Source organism: Ochotona princeps, chromosome 1 (assembly GCF_030435755.1).
Source record: "Ochotona princeps isolate mOchPri1 chromosome 1, mOchPri1.hap1, whole genome shotgun sequence".
Classification (NCBI taxonomy): Eukaryota; Metazoa; Chordata; class Mammalia; order Lagomorpha; family Ochotonidae; genus Ochotona; species Ochotona princeps.
This window is the reverse complement of record NC_080832.1, coordinates 20,131,877-20,157,247: the sequence shown is the minus strand read 5'-3', so window position 1 is coordinate 20,157,247 and position 25,371 is coordinate 20,131,877. Positions and strand designations below refer to the sequence as shown.

Sequence of the window (25,371 nt, the reverse complement as noted above, 5' to 3'; positions counted from 1 at the left end):
GATGCTTGTAATTCTTAAGGACTTTCTTTTAAGTTAAATAGGTCTAAATGTTGAATATGGGGAAATGTTCCCTCCTGTGTTCTTGCAGATTGTGTGAAAAAGACCCAAGGAACTTCTCAAGGAGAAAATAAGGAAGAGGTAAATACCTTCTAACATTAGAAGATAGAAACTAATAGTTTGAATTCCGCAAATATTTCTTTTGGAGAATGTGTATCACTTTCAATACTTGCAAAGATAAATGGAAAAACAAAAACAAATAAACAAAGCCGTCCTCGAAGCCCAGTTACTTCAGCATCTCCTGCAGTGGACCTTGGACTCATTCAAAAGGTCTTTAGGGACCTCAGAATTTGCAGGCTTTGTTTGGTGATTTATGTGTTTGTCAAAAGGTAGCTGATGATCAGCATGGTTAATCATTAGGAAGAGCAGATGGAAACCTCAAGAATGAGCCACTTGACATCTACTAGAAAAAAGTGCAATGAAATTAAGATAGCAGGTATGGGTGAGGATGTGGAGAACCAGGAACCAAGTGCATTACACTGGCAGTGTAAAATGATGCATCTGCTATCGGAAACAGTTTGGTGGCTCCTCAATAATATAAATTTAGAATTACCATAGAACAGTCTAGAAATTTCACTCCTAGGCTTATGCCTGAAAGAACTGAAAACAGAAATTCAAGATATTTGTGTACCAGTGATCACAGTAGCATCATTCGTAATAACCAAGGAATACAAACTACACAAATATCCATCTGCAAATGAGTAAAAGACTGGTATATGCACGAAATGAGTTGTTATTCAGCCTTCAGAATGAAGTTGTGGTACATGAAACAACATGAATGAACCTTGAAAATAATATGTTGAGTGAAGTAAACCAGACATAAAAGACGAATGTATAATTCCACTTAAAGGATTAAAGCTCCATTAATACAGAGCTTAACAAGAAAAAGGACCCAAATTTAGCATAAATATAGGCAAGAACCGTAAGCAGTAATCAAATGGAAAGATGACCGTTTCACCAAAATACAACAAATTTCAAGATAATCACTGATTATTAAAAGTATTGTGGTATATAGGGCCAGCTCAACAGCTCAATTGGAAGCTCAATTGGCTAATCCTCTATCTACAAGCCCCCGGATCCCATATGGGTACCGGTTCATGTCCTGGCTGTTCCATTTCCCATTCAGATCCCTGTTTATGGCCTTGGAGAGCAGTAGAGGGTAGCCCAAAGCCTTGGTACCCAGCTGCCACGTGAGAGATCCAGAAGTATCTGTGCCTTATGCCTCCCCTCTCATTAAGTCACTGCATAGCCGTCTTGGTTATCAGATTGTGCTTGTGACCAAGAAGCCATTGTTGTACTTGATAATCGCCCAGTCCTTCAAGAGTAGTGTTGCTGGGGATTCAGAGTTACCCACGAGTAGAGAAAAGTCATTGTCAAATGAAAAGCTGGAAACAGTAATATATTTTGAGAGACTGCACTCGCCCAACTTTTTATTACATTGTATTATTATAGTTTTATTTTTATCATTGGCTCTTACTAAGATTACTCAGAAATACATAGTACATATAGGGTTCATTACTGTTCTTGGTTTCAGGCATCCACTGAGGGATGTCTTCTTTATGGATAACTTGGGACTACTGTATATATTGTACCATAATTTAAAAAAAGTAATAGTATTAAAAAGACCAACAAATGGCAAACTTTACATGAGTGAATTACATGGTATGTGAATTATAGCTCGGTAAAGCTGTTTTTAGCAAAAGGTATTTTTGAGTGTAGGAGGAGTGTTGGGTAAGGTGAATTGGATCCTGGTTTAATTTATGACAACAATGAACCTCATGTTTTGGGATGAGGTACTGATGTCTCTGGATGGGATTTTATCAGCTGTCTTCTACAGTTACCTTCCTGCTCTTGTGCTTTTGAGTTCTGCAATAGTAGGGTTGGTTGTTTTGGTGAATTCCATTGGCTCTTAGGACAAGCTTGTACATCCGATGATGAAAATGATGTGAATGCCAACTGCTGTACAGGTGGAGCTATGGATGTTGAACCCAGCTGCTCCAGATTTGCTATGGTTTTTGGAACAGTGATGCATCTTGCTCATAGAGCCTGTATTTCCTTAAAAGGGTATTTTTTTTTTTTTCAGATAATCTGCCTTTTCTTACAAAAAACATTCTTGCCAGCATATATTCATTATATCCTTTTTTGGAAGACTTACACAATGGGAAAGGCAGAATGATGGAGAGGAAGGGGAAGGAAGGAATTGAGAGAGGGAGAGGAGGAGGAAGAGTAGGGAGAGAGGGAGGGAGAGCGAGAGGTAGATGTCTTCCATCTACTGGTTCACTCCTCCAGTGGCCGCTGCAATCAGAGTTTGTTCAGGTTTCCCACAAAGGTGACAGGGACCCCAATATTTACACCCTCCTCTGCTGCTTTCCTGGGCACATTGTTAGGGAGCTGGGCCAGAAAGGGATGTGTTGGTATTGCAATCAGCTGCTTAAAGTGTTGCACCCAAACACTGCCTTGCCTCTACTTGTCTTTTATATGGGTATACTTTTCAGGATTGGAAATTCTTCTGAGGCTTGGAAGTTTGGGGCCTATTGTTTTGATAGCTTTTAGTATTAAAACTCACTTGTTTTCTTGTAGAGGTGTTGAATCTGAAGCTGGAATGATGGAGGCCTTGATTAACCCTTGTCATTCTAGAATGCCCTTCTTCCCACCTGTGTGTGAACCAGGCCTCATCTGTTTTTTCAAGACATACTTTAAGGGCTCCATTTGCCATGAGCCTCTCCTTAGTCTGCTGCTACTTGGCAATGCCTTCAACACAGACACAGGAATCAATGAGCGCTGGTTTCACATGGGCCTGTTTCTTGCTGGGAGGATGAATGAAGACGAGTTAGCTGCTGCCTCTGGTCTTCAGTCTTCTTTGTTTTCCTTTTTTTTCCCCCTCACTCCACCCATCTTCACTTTTCTCAAGGTAACCATCAGCCTGCATTCTTACTGCCTTAAAAACGGAAGTCAAAATCTCTTTGAAATTGTTTTCTAACTTTCATAACTTCAATGGATACATTTTTACAAATGCAAGTCTCTTTGAAATGTTTATTATCTAAACTTCCCATGCACTTTTTACGATTTTTATCATTTTTGAAAACTATCTTTTTTAAAAAAAAGATTTTTTTGCTTGAGGGTATCAGATTTTGAAGATTTATTTATCTTTATTGGAAAGACAGATTTTACAGAGAGAAGCAGAGACACGAGAGAAAGATCTTCCATCTGCTGACTCACTCCCCAAAGGGCCCAGTGGCTAGTGTTGAGCTGATCTGAAACCAGGAACCAGGAGCTTCTCCTGGGTGTCCTAGGCAGGTACAGGATCTCAAGGCTTTGGGCCATCCTCTGCTGCTTGTAAGCAGGGAGCTGGATGGAAAGCAGAGCAACCAGGGTATGAACCGGCATCCAGATGAGATGCTGGCACTCATAGGCTGAGGATTAGCCAGGTGACTCATCATGCTAGCCCTAGACTGTCAGATATTGAAAGAGTTAAAACACTCAATTGGAGAGCAGCTTGTCTCCTATTAGTCTTGTTTCAGTATAAAATTGTGCATTTATACAATTTCATAGACCCTTATCTAATATTTATTGTTTCTACATTAGATTTTAATACATATTGTTTGAATCAATGAATTTGTGTTTCACAAAGTGTGCAGGAGGAAGAGAGTACAGTGACATTGGCAAGTCTTGGTAGTAGATGATTGTATTACACACAAAATTTTCAGAGAAAGAAGTAGAAATTTAGTGTGAACTGTTTTTACTGCTTCCAAAATAACTGTTTTGCTAATGAGAAGTTGCTCCTCTGGTCCACGATAGATTTCATGTTTGCAAAAGAGGCTTTTATAAGAAAATCAATCCATGTTTCAGCTCATCCAGGGAGAGATTGCTTTTCTGGCTTAAAGTCTAGAGACCTTTTTTCTGAACAGCTGCATTTTCTGGAATTCGGGTTAGTGCCAGTCCATTGAACCCTCTTAAATTACTTGGAAAGATGCACCAGTGAGTGATTGCTTCTCTCCAGCACCCACGGTGTTCCAGGAGTGCTAACTATGGGACTGAGGCTGATGCGTTTTCTTTGGGGACACAGCACTGAATTTCTCTGCCACATCCAGGTTAGCATTGACATTGAGATGTGTTGCTAAATTCTGCTAAAGAAATTTTTGGATACGCATTTGAGCTGGTGAGCTAAAAACCTTTTTAAAACCGGTTTCTCTGCAGATTTTCATGTGGTTTTGCTGAGGTTTCTTGCTTTGTTTCTCTCCCGTATCACTGAGGTTGAGATGTTAGCGCAGGCAGCCGCCAAGGCCCTTGGATCTGTGTGAGCATGCCAGAAGCATTTTAAGAAGAGCAAAATATTTCGGAGAAGAATTTGGAAAAGCAGCCTTAAGGGATTTAACACATTTTTCTCCTCTTAATGCAGTCCCGTGTTTGTCTCCCTCGTGGAGAAAGGTCATTAATAAGTAAGGTTTACTAAGCCAGCAAAGTGTTTCTAAAATCGCAATCTAGAGAAAGCCTCGTTTAAGTTTGGGAAAGGTGGATTTCATATTCACCTGTTTTATACATAAATAATCTTGGTATATGGCATTTTGAGTTGTATTCTCAAACATTTCTGGTTTTGGTGAAATTAAAATAAGTCACTGGCTTAAAAAATCAGTTATAAATTTGATCAAAATGGAATGACAGCTTTGAGTGTCCTGCAGTCAGTTTGCTGCTCTATTTTTACCCCTTGACACACAGACACAAGCCACCATGGTTAGCTTAATTACTGTGGTATGGAGGGCAGTTTTGTGCAAGTAGGTATTTCACATTTGTTACCTTTTTTTTTATCTCTTAACTGAAAAGCTACAGGCTAATTCTTGCCTTACCTGGATCTTGTCTGCTTGAAAGTAAAAGGTGTGTGTGTGAGAGAAATAAAAACTAAAGGCTTTTTGAAATGCAATGCCCTCTATTTTTTCCCTCTCTTTCACTATATTAGGAAAAAAAAATGTGTGAATGTTACTAAATTCTGGATTATTTTTTTTAATCTCTAGATGTTAGATAAGTTCATTTTTATGAAAATACTTTATTTTGTATCGGTACCTGAAACTTATATCAGATGTTAATTTGACCCAAGATTAAAGACTGTTATTAAAACATTAATAATTTCTATAAACATCTTTGGTAAGAATATATTTTTAAAATTTCTTTGTATAGGTGAAGAAATGAAGAGATCTTATTTATTATTTGGGAAGGTGGTTGGTACTCATGAGAACCCTAAATACACACACACACACACACACACACACACGTATTTAAATTTGTCTTTGTTTGAGGTAGATAGATAGCATGTGAGAGAACTCTCATTTCCTGGTTTGCTCTTGCAATGCCTGCAACAGCTAGACTGGTGTTAATGCTGGGAGTCAGAAGCACAGTTGGTATCTCTCATTCAGGTGGGCACATCCATTCCCTGAGCTACAACTAGCTGCTGCCTCCTGGGGACTGCATTAGTGAGAAGCCAGAGTCAGGAGCCAGTACTGACTCAAGCACTCTAATGTGGAATGTGTTTAACTACTGGGATAAATGCCCACCCCTTAATATGTTTTCCACATAACAAAGTTAAATTGTCCAAGTAAGATTAAGGAAAACTAAAATGTTAAAAATGTAGTAATATTTCTCCCTTCTACTTAGTCCTCAATTGTTTTTGAAACAATTTATTATATGAATATTGTGAAACTTAGAGGCATTAGTTCTTGTTTACAACCTTTCTATGTTTTATTCATGGAATTAAAGAATAATGGTTTTAGCAAAAAAAAAAAAAGAATAATGGTTAAAGGAAAGTTTACAAAGATGAATCCTTTTTAAACAATGGGTCAAATAATTGGATTTTCCGAGTGGCTTGAAGAGTGGTAATATTGTTTATTTAGGCACATCCCATATAGCGCCCTCTGCAGCTTGAAAGGTGGTGGTGGTTTTACATTCTGAGCACATTCTGAGCTCTGACCCTCTAGGGTAGGGTGACAAAATCTTGGACACTGAGAATGTGTAAGCAAGGCCTCCTGGTTAATAAATAGCTTACATTTGGCATTGATCAAATAGTAGAGAGCCTGAAATAGGGATTGAGGCTGTCTTCATTATCCTTCCTGGAAAGAAGGTCACCTCCGAGAACCATTGATATCAAGTCATTTCTTAGAGAACACTTTTGCTTTCTATAGCAGTTGCTCCATTGTGTCTTGGAGCCAGTCTCCAATTACTGGTATGGATCTGAAACAGTGCACTCTTTTCTGAAACTGCTGTTCTATTTATCCCAGGAATGACCTTTAAGTCATAAACTCTCCTTTCGATAAGGAGTAAGGACCAAAGACACCACAAGGTTGGTGCAAGGATAGATAGGATTCTCTAATCTTAAAGATTAAGGAAAAGTTTGTGTCAATAGGTAAAAAGCAGCCCTCCTGGAGTTGAGGCATGGAGCCAGAGTGCATGGGCCCCCTCTGTAACTCACTGTTAGGATGTGGAGCAGTACTGTGGTAGGTCGTGCAAGATAAGCAGGTGGAAAGGCAGCCTTCCAGGCTTTTCCCTGCTTCTCATAATGACTTAGAGATCATTCAGGTGCCACTTTGCAGGCCTGGCGCCAGCACTGACTCTTCCTGGTTCTAAAAACTGGGGTACGGCTGAAGAGCAGATGTTCAGAAGCAATTCAAAGGGTGAAATGAACATTGGTTTATTATCTTTGCTTATGTTTATATACTTTGGTAATTATAACAGCCACAAGCTAAACAACAGCTTGTTGTTTCTACTTGAAACATCTTTATAATCTCTGCACAGGCTAGATAGTATTTATTCACAGTTTGTGAATAAGAATGATATGGCGTGGGTGGGTCATGAAAACTTACCTGGTGCTCATGCCATCAGTGGGTTGAGCTGTGGTCTATTTGATTCTAAAGTCCTTTGCTCTTCTGTTTATACTCTGTGGCCTCCTTAATCTGAGGGAAATCATTCTGCCTATCACAAGGAGCTCAGGGCTTTTTTTTTTTTTTTTAAGATTTATTTATTTTTATTGCAGAGTCAGATATACAGAGAGGAGGATCTGAACCCAGGAGCCAGGAATTTCTTTGGATCTCCCACGCGGGTGCAGGATCCCAAGGCTTTGGGCCGTCCTCGACTGCTTTCCCAGGCCACAAGCAGGGAGCTGGATGGGAAGCAGAGCTGTCAGGGTAGAACCAGTTCCCATATGGGATCCTGGTGTGTGCAAGGCGAGGGCTTTAGCTGTTAGGCTACTATGCTGGGCCCGTGATTTAGATTCTTAAGATTAGCTTTCATCTGCTGTGGATTGGAAAACAAATATGTAGTAAAAACTAAGATTGATGATGTTCTTAAGCTCCTGATTTTTGTGCCTATAAACTGTTTGCATAGTTGAAGATCATTAAAACCTTACATAAGCTTCTTATGGGAAAGTGGCTTCCAAGATGCTCTGTAAACCTTGCACTTGTGTTTGTTTTGAGAGTGTTGAACATCTGTGAAAACATGGGAAGCAAAGGGCAGGTAGTACAAGCTAGAATCATGAATTCTGGGGCCTGTGTTAGGTAACTTAATGTTTGCTTTTAACATGCTCACTTTATTATCATGATTAAAATTTCACTTACACAAAATGCATCAGGCAGTATGTTGTGTAACAGAGAGTTGGTTCCCGATGCTATCCTGCAATCCTGGATTTCATAGCTAGTGGCAACAGCCTGAGAGACCAGGTCTCTTTCAAAGGGGCTAGAGCCTGCCTCCATGGCATGCATTAGCAGGCTCCCTAGGAGATGAACTTGACACCCATCACAGTCTTCATGACCTGCATGCATCTCTGTGTTGTGGGCTAAAGAGTGGATTAGTGCTCATTAGCCTGAGCAGGAACAGGAACTGGGCTTGTGGCTAAAAACACCTGGACTAATTGGACTCATCTGTATCCAATATCCTGCTAAATGAGGATGTGGGGGGAAGAGTATATAAGGAGAGGTGAAGGCGCAATAGAGAGAGACTTCGCAGAGACTTCTACCATCGCTGGTCTCCTGTCGGTGCTTCATCCCCAGACCCTCTCCTGTCCACCTTATCTGCTCTGCTGGCTGGAGCATCACTGTACCTCATTAGATAGGATGATTTGAAGCTCCTATGGATGGCGATTTAGTGCACTTACAAAGGTACAAATTCTCATGTTCTCTCTCCTCTCTTCTCATAGATGAACACAATGATGTACAGAAGAAAACCTTTACCAAATGGATAAACGCTCGCTTTTCAAAGGTAAGAAAGACCTTCAAACCTTTTTTTGGGGTGCTTCAGCTGCCTTCTCTGGAGCTGAGAGAGCTGAATTCAAATTGCTGCAAATTTTCTCCTAATGTTTGTAAGATAATAAAAACCTCTTGGGTGTGTAGGAATGCATGTTCTTCCTAGATTTGCCTCTGAAGTGTGTTTCAGAAGAAACTGTTGTTACTAGAAAAGCTTGGTGGGTTCTTTCTTCAGCCTTTTGTAGAAATAAAAAGCCAGGAATTGGTTGCAGGTGGAGAGGTTAGCCAGGTGAATGTGGAAAGAAGAGGGAAGGAGAAGGCACCTCCTGGGAGAGCCAGGAGATGGGGTGCCTCTTGAAAGAAGAGAGGAAGAGACACCAGAGGTTACTGGAAGGGTCTTGGGATGTTTTTTTTTTTTTTAAAGATTTTATTATTATTATTGGAAAGCCGGATATACAAAGAGGAGGAGAGACAGAGAGGAAGATCTTCCCTCCGATGTTTCACTCCCCAAGTGAGCCGCAACGGGCCGGTACGCGCCAAGCCGATGCCGGGACCAGGAACCTTTTCCGGGTCTCCCACGTGGGTGCAGGGTCCCAAAGCTTTGGGCCGTCCTCGACTGCTTTCCCAGGCCACAAGCAGGGAGCTGGATGGGAAGTGGAGCTGCTGGGATTAGAACCGGCGCCCATATGGGATCCCGGGGCTTTCAAGGTGAGGACTTTAGCCGCTAAGCCACGCCGCCGGGCCCGGGTCTTGGGATGTTAAACATTGCATGATCCCTCCTCTTCTGAGCAGGAACCTGCAGGAAAGACGTGCCCCATTGGTTCTCTCTTAACCAGTGAGGAAATGGCTGGATTATTCTTGTGCCACCACTGAAGGTGTGACCGAGGTTTTGGTGGGCTTAGATGGTCTCAGCTGTGATGGGAACAGTTTAGGTGATGCTCTGTACTCTGACCTGGCTTTCTCGAGGCATGTAAGTCAATGGTCTCTGGTTCTGTGAATCCTGGACACATTGAGGAAATGAAAATATCATTGGGAAAATTTTGTTCTGCTTCATTTTGCTTGGTTGTCACCCACTTCCTACCGGCCTTGTAGCCTTTCTGCCCTGTACAACAATATTTAGGGCTTTTCATAATTATGTCTGCAGTTCATAATGCTTTTCCAATCTGGGGGTGATTTTCTTGTGTACTTCCTCATTTTTTCCCCTCGAAGATCTTTCTCTGCATTTCTAACCACCTGTAACAAAATCAATAGAGCTTGCCCGAGAGAGGGATTGGCAGGGGTTTCATATGATCACACATTAGTTATTGAGGTTCAAGTTGGAAGAAATTGCCAGGTTAATGGATTGTATGATCTACATCTCAGGATGAGAAAAAAGAAAGGCTTGTTGAAGAAGTACCATTGCAGTAGTTTAAATAGAATAGAAACTATTGTAATTAAGACTTGTTTTTCAAAGTTTTGTATTTTAGAGAGTTGTAAAGGTCAGGAAAATAAATGTTGTCTTTTTGAGGAGAACAAAAATTGGGATTTTTAAGTTACTTTGAGTAGCAGCACTGGTTAAAAACTATTCCATACTGCCAGCATTTATAGTTGATTATTTGACTGCAGTAGTTCCTTAGGTTTTGCAAGTTTTTCTTGAGGGATATTTCATCTTGTCCCTGTGAATGTAAGGAATGTGAAGAATGGTTTTGACTGAATGGCTAAAACTCTGGGGAATGGGGGTGGGGCTGTTAGTGCAGTGGGTAAGCCTCTGCTTTAGAGGCACACATGCCCAGTGTGGATGCTGGTTGGTCACATGTCCAGTGTGGCTGCTGGTTGGTCACATGTCCAGTGTGGATGCTGGTTGGGTCACAACTGCTTTGCTTTCAATGGATCTAGCTTCCTGCTAATGCATCCAGAGAGGCAGAGGATGATGGCCCAGTCACTGGCTCCCTGCCAATGATGTAGGTGACGTGATGGAGTTACTTTTAATTAATTAATTAATTAATTATATTGCAAAGTCAGATATACAGAGAGGAGGAGAGAGAGAGGAAGATCTTCCGTCCAATGATTCACTCCCCAAGTGACCGCAATGGTCAGTCCAAATCCAGGAGCCAGGAACCTCCTCTAGGTCTCCCACATGGGTACAGGGTCCCAAGCCGTTAGGCTGTCCTCGACCACTTTCCCAGGCCACAAGTAGGGAGTTGGATGGGAAGTGAAACTGCTGGGATTAGAACTGGCGCCCATATGGGATCCCGGCGCATTCAAGGCGAGGACTTTAGCTGCTAGGCCACTGCGCCTGGCCCCGATGGAGTTCTTGATTCCTGGCCTTTGGCCTTGGCCTTACCCAGTCATTTGGAAAGTGCAAGCAGATGGAAAATCTGTGTGTTACTCTACGTTTTAAGTAGAGTAATTGCTTTGTCCTAGAGGAAACATTTCAGTAATTGCTTTATGCTAGAGACCCAAGTGTCACATCAATTTTGGATTTGACAACTTTGGAGGAGTCTATCTGCCTGGGACCATATTGGGGACAGTATAGTCTGAACCAGTGCCTAGGCCTACAAGGGAGGGGTTTTACTGCTGTGGTCTCATCATTGTTGCTGTGGGGAGATGATATATCCTGGTTATTACTGAGGCTAATACAGTCATTTGCATTGAGCAAGCAAAGCAGGCTTAGTTTGTACAGCTTAATTAAATCACTGGGAGAAAAATTGCCTTAGAACTGAGTTTCAAGATGAATTTGAAAGCATCATTGGCTTGGTAGGCCTAAATTTAGGGAACATTTGAACATTTTGAAACTAATTTTGAGACTGAAGAAAAATGAACAATACGATGAAACACATAAGGGAGTGTGTAGATGAGTGGAGATGCCTACTGACAAAAAATAAGTGAAAAGAAATTTCTTAGTTTTTATTTTGATAAGGCACTAATTTTTTAAGAATTTATTATTATCGGGCCTGGCGGCTAAAGTCCTCGCCTTGAAAGCCCTGGGATCCCATATGGGCGCTGGTTCTAATCCTGGCAGCTCCACTTCCCTTCCAGTTCCCTGCTTGTGGCCTGGGAAAGCAGTTGAGGACGGCCCAATGCATTGGGACCCTGCACCCTCGTGGGAGACCCGGAAGAGGTTCCAGGTTCCCGGCTTCGGATCGGTGCGCATCGGCCCGTTGCGGCTTACTTGGGGAGTGAATCATTGGACGGAAGATCTTCCTCTCTGTCTCTCCTCCTCTGTGTATATCTGGCTGTAATAAAATGAATAAATCTTTAAAAAAAAAGAATTTATTATTATTTATTTTTATTGGAAAGTCAGATACTCAGTGAGGAGGAGAGACAGAGAGGAAGATTTTCCATCCACTGATTCACTCCCCAAGTGGCCGCAATGGCAAGAGCTGAGCCGATCTGAAGCCAGGAGCCAGGAGCTTCTTCAGGTCTCCCACGTGGGTGCAAGGTCCCAAGGCTTTGAACCATTTTCGACAGCTTTCCCAGGCCACAAGCAGGGAGCTGGATGGGAAGCAGGGCTGTTGGGATTAGAACCTGCGACCATATGGGATCCTGATGCATGCAAAGCGAGAACTTTAGCCTCTAGGCTACTGCGCTGGGTCCAGCACTGATATATTTTTTTAAAGGTATAAAATCATACCAACTTCAGTAGCACCACAGTAATTTATTAAATGAACTTGGTACTTAATGCATCTATTATTTTGTAACACAAATAGGAGCTTTATATCCCATGTTATTTATTTGCCTCAGGATGCTTGTGATTCCTTCTAATGCAATAAAAAAACTGGATTTTAAAAAATAATTTCTAATAAAAAATTCTAGTTACAAGACTGGCATAGAAGCTAAAATCTTCTTTTGTTTGGAGAAAAAGGAGTAGAACTTGGATGACCCTGAAAATGTTACTTTTGAGATTACTTGCAGCAAGAAGTGAAAGTCTAAAAGGAATTTATCTAAGAAGTTACGATAGTATGAATACAGTGAGCTCAGTCCGGTGATGCTAAACTTCATCCATTGTTTTTGTTTTTTATTCTTTCCTCTGGCTGTCTTCAGTCTATAAATTGGGCTTATAGAAGTTGTGCTTTAGAGACGTAAACAAATTTAGCTTTGCACAATTTCCCGGTTCACATGAGTTCATGGAGCTATGCGGGAATCATAATCATTTTAAAATAGCCATTCAGATTTAATGTATCTTGTTGTGTTATTTACTCAATACTATTCTTCATCTACAGATTTCACAGTGAAGAACAATGAGGTTTAAAACCTGACACTGACTCAATTCATTCCTTGAGACAAGATTTTTAAAGAATTTAAAAATACTGAATGATTTGGTATAATATTGTCTTTAAGAATATGTGAATATTCAATGGTTAGGTGAACAGTCTGTAAAAAAATACACATTCCTCTTACTGCAAATCCTGTTAATGCGTCAGAGTACAGAATACTCTGGGTGTCCTGAGACGTCACAAGGTGTAAAATAAATCAGGATCCTGGTGTTTTGGGAAGTTACGAAGTGCTCAGAAGCAAATAATTGGGGGAACAAAGGGTTGGGAAATGAAATGCTGACTCGTGGATGTGCTGTCTATTTGTTTATGACATCAGGGAAATTACTAGCCTTTTTATTTTTTTCCAAGTCACATTGTTTTCATTCCTTTAGCGGAAAAAAAAATTGATGATTACCACCTGCTTCCTATTTGCTAAAATTTATTGAGGCTCTGCCATGAAAGAGCTAGATTTTAATTATTTAGAAATGCTGAATAAAAACCCAGTCAGCACCCGTAACTAGTGATATCGCTGGTGTAAGCCACACATGTGCATTAAAAGAAAACAACAAAAATTCACCCATTCAGCTTCTCTGTGGACGCTGTGTGACACTTGAATGTTGCGTTCCCTCTAATTTTCCAAGCCTCTGGTATGTTGGTGGGCCCGTCTCCCGAGGGAGGCAGCAAAGGCCTCGTTGCCTTGCTGTTGGGAAATTTCTTCTGACTTTGAGCCTGCTTTTTTTTTGGCTGACTTTCAGGGCTGCTCATCTGGCAGGGCCGAGAAGGAACAAATTGCAGAAGCTTTTTTTTTTTTTTTTATCAGTTTGGTGACGCGATTTTGCAAAGAGGTTTAACCAATGAAGCTTGGGTAGGGCATGTGCGGACTTAAAATGCTGAGCTGCAGAAGTGTGTGCCAATGTTGGCTTCTCTCGAGTGCTGGTCACAATCCTACGTTTGATCTGTGCATTGACGTTGTGAGAGAGATCTGGGAACCCTTCCTGTGAGTTTCAGATATGAAGAGCGATTCAAATGTGATAGTGGGACACTGCTTTTAGCATCCTGTTATCTTCTGTTTCATGTTGGAAGATGATGATCACTAAAGTGAGAGAGGGGAAATGTTTGGAAGGTTCTGTCCAAGCAGTCTGCCACCTTTGAGTGCTGAATCCTCTTTTCAGTGTTGTGAAGGACCACACAGCTTCCTTATGTGATGTTCGATAGCATCTTTATACATTGAGCTTGTTAGCAGTTAATTCTATAAATTTGAGGAACATAAATATTTGTGGAAAGGGGAAATTTAGTTTGATTATAAATTGTTTTCAAATCCATGCATTTTTAGACTAGACGTTTTCCATGAATTTTTAAAGATTGTTTATGTGCGTGGAATTTGCATGTTTTTTTTGTAACATGTTTTAGTGCCATTGGCCATGAACTTTTTCAGGAGTTCGGTGTGTAGCAACTTCTTGTTTTGGAAACTATTTGTTCAAATGCTGTTTTAAAAAGACATTACCTTTTATATCTATCCAATAGAACTTGTAAAAGATAAGGGATCAAACAAGTGGTAAAATACATTCTGTGTTCTGAAATATCAACCATACACTTATATAAGCAGTTTTTGCTTACATTGCTTTCATTTAACATGTTTTTAAAAATTTGGTTAGTTTAAAAAAAATAAGTTGAAAAACGTTAATATGAAATCTGAAATATTTTAGAGGGCCAACAAGATGCCACAAGTGGAGAAAATTCCACACTATGAATCTTATTTCATGCACAAAAGTATTTCAAGCATTATGTAAAAGTATTTCTAGTTTCTATGTATAAGGTATACGTAAAGCACAAATGAGTTTTGTGTTTCGATGACTGTCATTCCTAAGATGTCTTAATATATATGTGCAGGTGTTGCAAAATTCCCTAGAATCTAAAACACTATCAGTTCTAATCATTTTAGGTAAGGTGTACTTGTATTTATGATACAGTGCTTGGTATAAGTAGGATAATCAATAAATGATTACCCAATTTCTTGGCTAAATGAAAATAATTGTTTTAAGAGACACACAACTTGGGAGACAGAATGAGCGAGCTCCTTTTTGTTGATTCACTCTCCAGGTGACTGCAGTGTTTGGGGCTGGGCCAGGGCTGACGTCAGAGCGGAGGCTTCCGTCATCTTCCGCGGGAATAGCAGAAACCCAGTTACTGGAGCCATTGCTCCACCTCCCAGAGTCCAAGTTGGCCAGAAGCAGGAGTCAGGAGCCACCATCAGGAACCAAACCCAGGCGCTCTGGTGTCAAGCAGAGGAATCTGCGTTTCTAGGCCAAATGCTCCCTTTCTTTAATATGTTATTTCGATCGTGCCTGTTAGTATTTGTTGTTGTGAAACACATTTATTAATACCTGTTGAGTCTTTGTAATTGAAGATCAGTTCTGGGATTGGCCTTCCAGAAAATAGTGAGGGAACTCTTCTGCCCTGTGCTATTCCAGTTGACATCAGTTGCATATGCAGCTTCATCGATGGGCTCTGGTATTGTAGGCTTGGAGAGACCCAAGTTAATACAAGCTGAGAGCTACAACGAGAGATTGCTGGAAGCCAGTTGTTTTCTGTTGAAGTAGAACGAGGAGGCTCTTCTCTCATTTTCAGCTGTCTTTGGCCTGGGAAGCTTTTAGCTTTAATAGCTAAGGGTAGCCATCACCCTACGTGAGGCGAGCCAGAGTGGAGGCATGTGAAACTTGTATTTTGCTGGTATGCCAACAGAAAGATCCCTTGGTGACCACATAGATTGTGGGGAAATGCAGTTTGTTATTGAGTGTGTGCAGCAGATTTAGTGTAGACAGGCAGTCAGCAGCAGAAGAGTCTGGACAGAAGTTCACACCAGTTTACAATTAAGGAGAAGAAAGAAGGGTGAACACTGGAAGGGGTGGGCAGGTGTACCTCAAGATTGTCTTCTGTCTGTCTCCTGAGCAGCTCTGGTGTTGGCCTTACACTGTAAAATTGGAAGAAGGGTTATCTAGGTACTAGCCAAGAAGTTGGGCCTGTTGTGCTTCTAATGAGACAACCTAGTGAGAAAGAAGGCCATGGTAGTCATGGCTTCTTTATTACACATGAGAAGTTTGTGTTTTCCTTCCCAAGACTGTTGTCAGTGCCATTACTAATGCATGCCTTAGGCCCATGGAAATCTATCTTTTGAAGAACCAACCCAGCTGTGCATTGAGATCAGGAGCTGTATTGCCTGTTGGGTTTGCCCGCAGTCCTTGTTTGGTATACACATGCGGTTAGAATCTATTCAACCTGTGGACTTTGCCTCTTTATTTGTCAGCACATTCAAGTGGCCCCAACTCTGACCTCCAGCTGTCTGACTCCCCTACAGGGTTCCTCATCACCCAACAGTAATCTCAGTTACTTTGCTTACCACTCTGAAGGTGCACGTTCTGTTACATGCCTGAATAACTTATGGAAGGTTCTCTGGAAGATACTAGATTCAACGAATATTGTATAGCATTCTGTAGCTCTGAAGGTCAGTGCGCAGTCATTGATTGTGAACACCTGGATATCATTGCTTGGTTGCTTGTCTTATCTCTTGCTTTTCTTCTCTTCCACCATCTGTCAAGCAAAGTTGAGCGGGGAATCTTTTTCATCTGAAGAGTTTGTGCTGATTATTGTGAATGGCCAGGATCCTTGCACACGCTAGTTGTAGCACATTTTGCAGGTTTTCCTTTGTGGAGGTTTAAATTGATTCTTTATTTGAAGTCCTCGTTCTACCTCTAGCCCTCTCAATCATAAGCAATGTTGCTTTTATTCTGTAACTATGGGAGCGAGTTAACAGTTGACATGGAAGCATATACCATCTTCATTGCACAGATTAGGCTGCACACTTCATAACTCAAACCTAATCATACAATTTTTACCATATCTCTCTTGGCTAGAGATACTCTTCTTTTTAATATTTATTTATTTTGCAAAATAATCCTAGACATGATAAAAAAATTAGGAAATAGAGGATGTTTAGCTAGTGGTTAAGACATCTACATTTGTATCATAGTGTCCGGGTTCCACTCCCAGCTCTGGCTCTGACTCCGGCTTCCTGCCAGCCAACACCCGGGGCAGCAGCAGGTGGCCACACACTGAGCTGCTAACTCCTGACTTTTGGCTGGAAGCCATCCTGGCTGTTGCAGCCGTTTGAAGAGTGAACCTCGGATGGAAGCTTATGCTTCTCTGTCTCTCAAATAAATAAGTCAATAAAAATTTTCAGAGAATAAGATAATAGAAGAAATCCAAACAACAATTCTCGATCATTTAAAATTCATGGGGGCTGGTGAGGAGAGTGGAGCTGGCACTGTGGCATGGTAGGCTAAACCTCAGCTTGCAGGATGCCTGCATCCTATATGGACACAGAGGAAGATGACCATTTTACCCATGTGGGAGACCCAAGAGAAGGTCCGAACTGTAGATTAGATTACTTCTGGCCATTGTGGCCATTTGAGTTGTGAACCAGTAGATGGAAGATTCTCTCTCTCTCTCTTCTATCTGTGTAATTCTTTCAAATAAATAAATAAAAAAATTCATCACTTGGGCAAAATATGTATGTGTAACACTTGTAAAATGCTTTGAAAAATATATTTACCTGTGGGGCCTGTTATAATAGCTGAGTAATACATAATACTCAAAGATACATGATTGATTTTTAAGAATTTGAACAATTCCAAGAACCAAGAATAGCACTAAATTTGTATCTTTTTGTGATTTGGAATTTACAAGTTAAAGATTCTGTTTTCAATGTATTGAAAAATATTACATTATTTATATTTTACTTTTTTATTATCATTTTATGATACAGTTTCATAGGCCCTGGGATTTCCCTTCCTCCCTCCCTACTTACCCTCCTCCCTACTAAGTTCCCCTGTATCATTACTATGGTATAGCTCTTCATAAACAGTCACATGTCCTTCATTGTGGGCATGGACAATGACAGAGTCCAGCATCCTGTTTTCAAGATACAGTAAACAGTTTCATTGGGGTTCCATCTTTGATCTGGAAGTAGAGATGCATACTTCATTGTATCATCATATCTGGACATGATAGTCTCCATTACACAGTTACTGTACATCCCCTATTTGCCACACTGTGCAGAATGGCACTTGATGTGACAACACTAGAGCTCTTCACCTGCTGGCCATCAGGTCTGAGGGCTACCCAGACCTGTCTTGGGTGAAACTTGTAAGATGCCACGTTGCTGCAGTTCACTGATTCAGAAATGAGTTCACTCCCAGCTCTGCAGATGTGCAGTCCTGTTCCATAGCCTTTTCCTCCCTATACAAAATAGCACCTGATTTGGCTCTATGGGGCAGATGGGGCTGTGAAATCCACCCTGTTCCCGCACTGCCCATCTGGGACCTGCCACTCTGTCTCTGCTCCTGGTCAAATCAAACAGGCCAGCAGTTTTTTTCTGGGTTCACCTTCTGAGCTCCCGGTGACCATCCCTTCCCACCTTGTTGCTGGTGGAGTTCCAGCTGCTGGTGCAGGTCAGATCGCTGCTTGTTGAATGCTGCTGGGTGTCAGTCACTGCAATGCCACACTGTGTGTCTGCTGTTTTCCTGTGTCTGTCAGTCTCCAGGTGTTCCTCTGTTTTCGTTCTGTCCTCTGCTGTTTCCTGGAATGTGGTCTCTCTGCTTCACACTGGCTGATGTTTCTCCATCTGTTTAAACGTATCCTTTCCCTATTCCACCATCTTGATTCTCATATTTATACTTTTTGACTATTTAAATTGACTGACCTCTTGAAAAGAGAGAAAATAACTTAGTTATAAGATAATCTTGGAGTCTTTTGAAAAAATATGTATGTATTTTGAAAGTCAGTTTAGGAGAGAGTAAGATGTAGGGGGTGGGATGGATGGAAGGGAAGTGAGGGGAGAGAGAGGGAGGGAGCCAGGGAGGGAAGGAGACAGAGAGAACGAATGAGAGCGAGACAGGGTCAGACAAAAATTGGTGCCAGGAACTTTGTTCAGGTCTCCCATGTGGGTGGCGGGGAACCACATACTTGGACCATCTGCTGCTGCTTTTTCCTGGCCATTAACAGGGAGATGGACAGAACATGATTAGGCACCCAAACAGAATGTGGCTTAGCGGGTGGAGGCATTGCCCTTACATCATGGTGACAGCTTTTTGGGGCAGCAGATTAGTTTCTAAGATGAATGCTAATCCATTGCTGTGTGTATACATTGTCTCTGTAGGGGACTTGAAGAAGTTCATAAAATGCTTGCATTAGCTGTTAATTTCTCCAAGAACTTTTTGAAGTCCAATTGTGTGTGTTTAGAATAAACAATGTAAGTGGCAATTGCATTGAACAGACTGCTTCAAATCCTATTTTAAAAATAGAGCAAATAAATAACACAATAAACAATGTCAAAGAGTTCAAGTTTACTATAAATCATACATTTGTCTGTTATAAATTTATAGTACATGCTAGTGTCATGTGTTCAATTTGTTTTTACACACAGTTACAACTTGATTATTTGTAATGGCTTAGGGAAGCTGGAGGACTTTCTTCGCCAACATCAGTTGCTTGGTCCAGTTTTGGCAGGACCAGGCTGGCTTTTGTTGACCTCTTTGTTGGATCCGCTTGCCTTGAGGGCGAGGATGTCTTTGCCAGCCTTGGGTCTCAGTGTCCCCTGTGCACTCCACAGAAAGAAGGCTCTGATAGCTTTCCAAAGTGAAAACTCAATTTGTTTTTGGTACAAATAATTAGCATTCACTCTTTTAACAGCTCTAAATTGCATTTCCTAAGTTTTACTTTCATATTCAATCTTTTACAGGTTTGTTTTCTATTACTACTGCTGCTGTTAACATTCATCTCTGATGATAACCAGTGTGATTTGGGAATATTGAAAAAATGGAGACAATAATATTATTTTAGAACAGAGAGAGGACAGAGCCCAGGTCCCACACTAAATAGTATATAGAGTGGAATGTATTTGTCTATAGTGAAAGTTGGTTTGGTTAAAGTAGGGGTGAAAGAAAAAGTAGGAGGACTGTGGCTTTCATGTATAAGCAAGGAGATCAGAGCCGGCAGGGCATACGAGAGATGACTGCCGTTTGGGATAAAGTTGCAGGATGACTATGGTGAGAAGGGCTTACACTGCTTATGCTTTTCAAGAGAACACAGTTTGTGAGTGGGTGAGAGGTGGAGAGTAAAATCAAAGAATCCAGAATGTTTATGGTTTGGATAAAATGGAATAAATGCTGTTGTAGAAGTTGGAGTTCTGCGGTTCAGCTTATTCCCTCATTATGCATGGCTGAGTGTGTGTGTGCGCGCGCGTGTGTGTGTGGCCTATCCACAGAATGTATCAGTTCTTCAAGGGATTTGATGTTGATTGTTGCTGTAGTTCACTTCTGTGCTCTTATATGGTCATGCTGTGTGCATAGATTACTATTGACGGTATTCTGTTGACAAGTGTTTGCCTGAATGATTTAGCTATTGTTTTTTTATGTACTTATTTTTATTTTTTATATTTTAAAAGATTTTATTTTATATTTATTTGAAAGTCATACCGGGAAGAGGAGAGACAGAGAGGAAGATCTCTGTCTAGTGATTCACTGCCCACGAGCCCTCAATGGCTAGAGCTGCACCGATCCAAATCCAGGAGCCCAGAGATTCTTCAGGTCTCTCACGTGGGTGCAGGGTCCCAATGCTTTGGACTGTCCTCAACTGCTTTCCCAGGCCACAAACAGGGAGCTGGATGGGAGGCAGGACTGCCGGGATTAGAACCAGTTCCCATATGGGATCCTGGTATCTGCAAGGCGAGAACTTCAGCCTCTAGGCTACTGTACTGGGACCTGTTTTTATATTTAATGAGGATTCATTTTTACGTAAGAGTTGGGAGTTGGCAGAGAGAAGGAGAGAGAGAGAGAGCTCTGCAGTTGTTAATGCCAGGCCCTCTTGTGGAAATGGGGAGATGAGAACTTGCTCTAGGAAAGTGAGCCAGTACTAGCTGAAGGTGGTCGGTCATGTCAGCACTGCAGGGTCTGTCACCTGGACTTGCATCATGTTGCCTTTTACATGTTTTTCTATGTGACCCGAGGCTTAGCTGCCCCCTAAATTCAGGATGGTTCAAATGTGCTGTTTTCTGTTCATTGGAAAACTGAAAACCCTGTCTTGCACTTGACATTTCTGCAAGACCAAACACAAAAGGGTGCCCACCAAGTCGTCCTCCAATTGGATGATTATTACATGTTTTCTCCATCAGTGAAGCCTCTGCAACTCGGTCTTTTCTTTGCAAAGACTTAAAAATCTAAAAAAGACATCAGCTGTCAGGCTGAATCAGTTTTTATTTTTATTAGAAGATGACTTCTGACATTTCCAAACTGTTTCATAGAGTGGATTGGGTGCTTTGTGCCTCAAACATGCTGTAAGGATGGATGTTGGGGAAGGAAAAGAAAGGTCATCTTTTGAACTCATATGACTGTGGCATATTTCTCATTAGCCTCTTTGGGAAGTTTTTGGATGTACTCCATCCTACCCCCAGTGAGCAAATGTTTCCTTCCCTAAAAGTTGCAGGGGTGTGTCCTCGTAATTTGAGACTTATGGCCCCTGCACTTGGTACCGACTCTGTGTATGAGATGGTTGTATTATCTCTGTCTCAGTTTCCTTTTTTTAGGATGCAAATGAAGTTGATATTTACTTTAAAATGCTATTGTGAAGGAATAAGTAATACATGTAAATAACATGAAGGTACTTCAAAGAAGTGAAATACAATAGAATTAAAAAAAATAAGTTAATTTTGGTACAAAAATACTTTAAATCTATGCATACAACATACTTAAAATTTAATATATGCATTGTGGATAAATAGTGCATATGTATCAAAATTCTGCAGCAGCAGAACGAACCTTTTTCTGAAAGCGTTTTTGTGCATTTATGAGAGAGAATGTACCCTGGCTCTCATCACTTCCTAGTTCCTGCTGTGGACCTTGACTGGACTAAAGATTGGAGGAATGAACCCATCCCGATCTCTGCATTGTTGGCAGGGACCCAGCCACTTTGGCATCAAGCTGCTGCTTCTCCAGGTCTGTGATTGCAGAAAGCTGGGGTCAGGAGCAGAGCTGAGTGTCCAACCCTGGCATTCTGTTATGTGCTGTGGGCCTCTTGCAGCTAGGCTGAGAGCCCAGCCACTAGTGCTCTCTTAACACCATTTTTGCTAGCTTCTTGATATATGCTTATGCATCCTTAGCTCTGTACGTTTGTTAGAACATATCTGCTGTGTTGGCTATTGTGTTTGAGAAAATTTCTCTTGTCTGCTTTTGAAAGGCCTCTAAAGACGATTTTCCGTTTTTGAGTTGTTGCATGATTTTGTGACATGGGAAAAGTCCTAGAAAATTCAAATTCCATTCTCCACAAATAAGGTTTTATTGGAATACCTTTGTCCCAGTTGGCTCATTCGTTTGAGAATTGTGTGTGGAAGGTTTCATTTTGCAATAGGAAGTGGGTAACTCTTTTGGAATGAGATATGTCCCTACAGGTCATTATATTACATAGTAGTGAATCTGAAACTTGTAAGAACTTTCTTTATGAATTGGTATGTTCTTATATTCAAATCCTGGTGGTACCTTTGTGCCCGAATGAAGAAGCACTGACTGTTTTTTTCAGTCCTTTCGGACATTGAAACTTGCTGTCACTTTTGTGACTCTAGAAAACACTGATGTTATGGCACGTGATATAAATGAGAATATTGAGCATAGATTGAACAGCTGCCACCTGAGCTTTTAACAGTTAAACAAATGTGTGTGCAAAGGCCAAATGGTTGTGACCCGTAAGAAACGTCTCGTCTAGATAAGGCCAATGGGCATGCGCAGTAGTTCATAATGTGGGCAGCTATTGCATTACCTTCATTTTGTGTTACTGTGTTGGCCTCTTTGTATTTGAAAGTGGAGAATGAGTCTGATGAAGGATGAGATGCTGCCCTGTTGTTTTCTAGTTGTCCTTTTCTAAACTGTGTCTTAAGAGCCTTTCTGTGCTTTAGATAGTCTCACTCATTTCTCTCTTAGACTCCATTTTTTCTTCTCTTTGCTGTTTCTACGGTTTGAGAGAGAATATTTTTTTAAGATTTATTTTATTTTTATTGGAAAGTCAGATATACAGAGAGGAAGAGAGATGGAAGATCTTCCGTCCAATGATTCACTCCCCAAGCAGCCTCAATGACTGGAGCTGCACCATTCCAAATCCAGGAGCCAGGAGCCTCTTCTGAGTCTCCCACATGGGTACAGGGTCCCAAGGGTTTGAATTGTCCTCAATTGCTTTCCCAGGCCACAAGCAGGGAGCTGGATGGGAAGCGGGGCTGCCGGGATTAGAACCGGCTCCCATATGGTATCCTGGCATGTGCAAAGCAAGGACTTTAGCCAGCAGGCTACCACACCGGGTTCATGAGAAGTTTAGTTTTTGTTGACTAATTTGCTTCTCGGTGCTTTGGTTGGTTAAGAAGCATTAGAGGCAGATGAGTTTGAGGTCACCACTCCTTTGCTTGTCCTGATGGTGCAGAAATCTTTCATGTGTGAGAGAAAATTCCCTTGCTCTGTTTCCTGAAATACTGCCTCTGGAATGAGCTTTCTGCCTCACACAAATCTATTTGTTGTTGTGGTCCGTGGAGACAATCTGCGGGCTGCCAACACCATCGTTGCCCGCAATGATAGCAGCTGAGAAAGGCAAGGCAGCTTTGTTTCAGACACAGCTTATTGTTTGCTAATGGTAGGGAAAGACCTTACCGTAAGTTCTGTCTTGTAGAGTGCTGTGTGTCAGCTAGGGAAAAGGCATTTTTTAAAAAAACATGCATTGGTTGAGTCTCACACTTATTGCAAAAGAGAACAAAAGGGGTGTTTGCCAAGTTTTAGGAAACTCCAGAATGGCTCCCTGCTCTGTCCTCCCTTTCAAGCCTAGAGTAAAATTTTGCTTCATATATCTGAGTGTGAGAAATGAGGAGGATAAAAAGAATGATTGGTTATGAAGTATTTTTATTGTTGGCAGGTGTTAGAATTATTAACCTCTGTGAAAATTTCATATTATAAGGGAACAACTTGATCCAAGATAGTAATGCAACCGTTGTTATTGTGTTTTATAGTTGTTCAGGAAATTTTGCATTATGCTACTTTAGTTATTGTTTACAAGAACTTGGGATTTAGAAGGATGGCAAGTCACTAAGCCAGGCTTGCACCAATTGTCAGACTGCGCTTAAAACAGTCATCTGATTGTCAGTGATCATTCGGATGTGAGCAGCACACGCCTTTATGGGCAGACAAATATGTGCCCGACAGATCGTGAGGGGAGTGGAATGTTCTGGTGACAGACACTACCAGAGTATGTTTATCAGTGCGAGTTGGTGCTGTTTATTAATCTGGGCCAAGAATTTGGGGATTCTACAAACTTTACCAGTCACGGTACTAGAGACTGACTTCATGCATTGATTTTAAAATACCTGCATTAGTAAGATGACTAGAATTATGGACCTTGCACCTGAGAGTTGGGGACCTGCTCCCGTAGCGGACTTGCTGATGAGCACTGTTACGTCTTACGTATGAAATGCAGGAATGGAGATGCCCATGCTTCCAGCTGGCCTCTGTGCCTTGCTCCTAAACGGTCATTTGCAGTTTAATGCTTTTCTTTATTGCTTATTTCTTGGGACATATAATACTCGAGGCATATTTGCAGTAACCATGCTTTTACTTGCTTCCTTTCTAAGAAATCACACAGTTTTTCTTTTAGCTTAAAAGGTTACAAGATTCCAAAATGCTCTGTTTGTGCTTGTTCTTTCCATACAAGGCAGACTGCAGTAGTCTGCAGATTGCCCAGCGCTTTTTCATTGGAAACTATGAGCCATGCATTTATTTGTCGGGAGTACACAGAATTTCTGCAGCTGAACTCACCCTTGTTTTATTTTTTCCTTTTCAGAGTGGGAAGCCACCCATCAGTGATATGTTCACAGATCTCAAAGATGGAAGGAAGCTTCTGGATCTCTTAGAAGGCCTCACGGGAACATCGCAGGTAAGATGTCATCTTGGGCATGAAAGAAGACCCACTATGGGTGCCTGAAAGACCACGTCTGAAAGAGAAACATTTAATGATGTTGCTTGACTACTGTTTTGATAGGGTGATGTAGTGAAGTTTTCTTGAGGGCTCAACTTTTATCAACAATGAAATTACCCTAGATGTTTATCGCTCAGAAACTGACGCAGTTGACAATTATAAAAATGGATTTGTAAAGTTTTCAATAATGTTTTGAGTAGTAGAGAGTATTGAGACAATCACATTTAAGCGTTATTTAACAACTTTTTAAAGTAGATTTTACGGATGCTGTCATCTTTTTTTTTTTAATTTCTTAAAAAATCTGTTAACGTTGAATATAAGGTGTTCCACTTCCTCGCAGAAATAACACAGGTAATGAAGGCCTTGCATGGTATAAATAGACACTTTCACGGAAAAGGTAGAATTATTACAAGGATATTGAGAGATGCACTCTCACAAGTTGATTCCATCGTTGACAAAGCCTGGGGAATGTTAAACTCTTTCTTCTGCCCTCCAGGGGGTGGTTAGGCACCTGTTGGAGGGGCTGATCCCTCTTTCAGATAAGATTCCCTGATCTGTGAGGTAGAAAGAAGCTGTTGGGGTTGTTTTGTCCCAGGTGGGTGATCCCTGCCTCCCAGGCGGGCTCTGGTAATGCCAACTGGAACCTGGGATAGTGCCTCTCAGACTTGCTTGCTCCATTGGCCTACCCTGTGAGGGAATGGGGCACCAGAGCTTCTCGTAACTTTGCACCGAGATCTATTTTAGACACAAGGAGCGCTATTCCTAGAGCGTTGGCTCCCAAGCTTGTCTGCATGTTAGAATCC

The 25,371-nt window shown here is 41.3% G+C and overlaps 1 protein-coding gene across 5 annotated transcripts in view; it reads left to right on the top strand.

Moving 5' to 3' along the window:
* Positions 1–25,371, top strand: part of UTRN (utrophin) — a 507,084-nt gene that overhangs the window by 121,299 nt on the left and 360,414 nt on the right. For all 5 annotated transcript variants that reach the window (XM_058667660.1, XM_058667612.1, XM_058667721.1 and 2 more), the window contains 2 exons: positions 8,234–8,295; positions 24,434–24,526. In XM_058667660.1, coding sequence (XP_058523643.1) covers positions 8,234–8,295; positions 24,434–24,526 — 155 coding nt within the window. The remainder of the gene's footprint in view (positions 1–8,233; positions 8,296–24,433; positions 24,527–25,371) is intronic.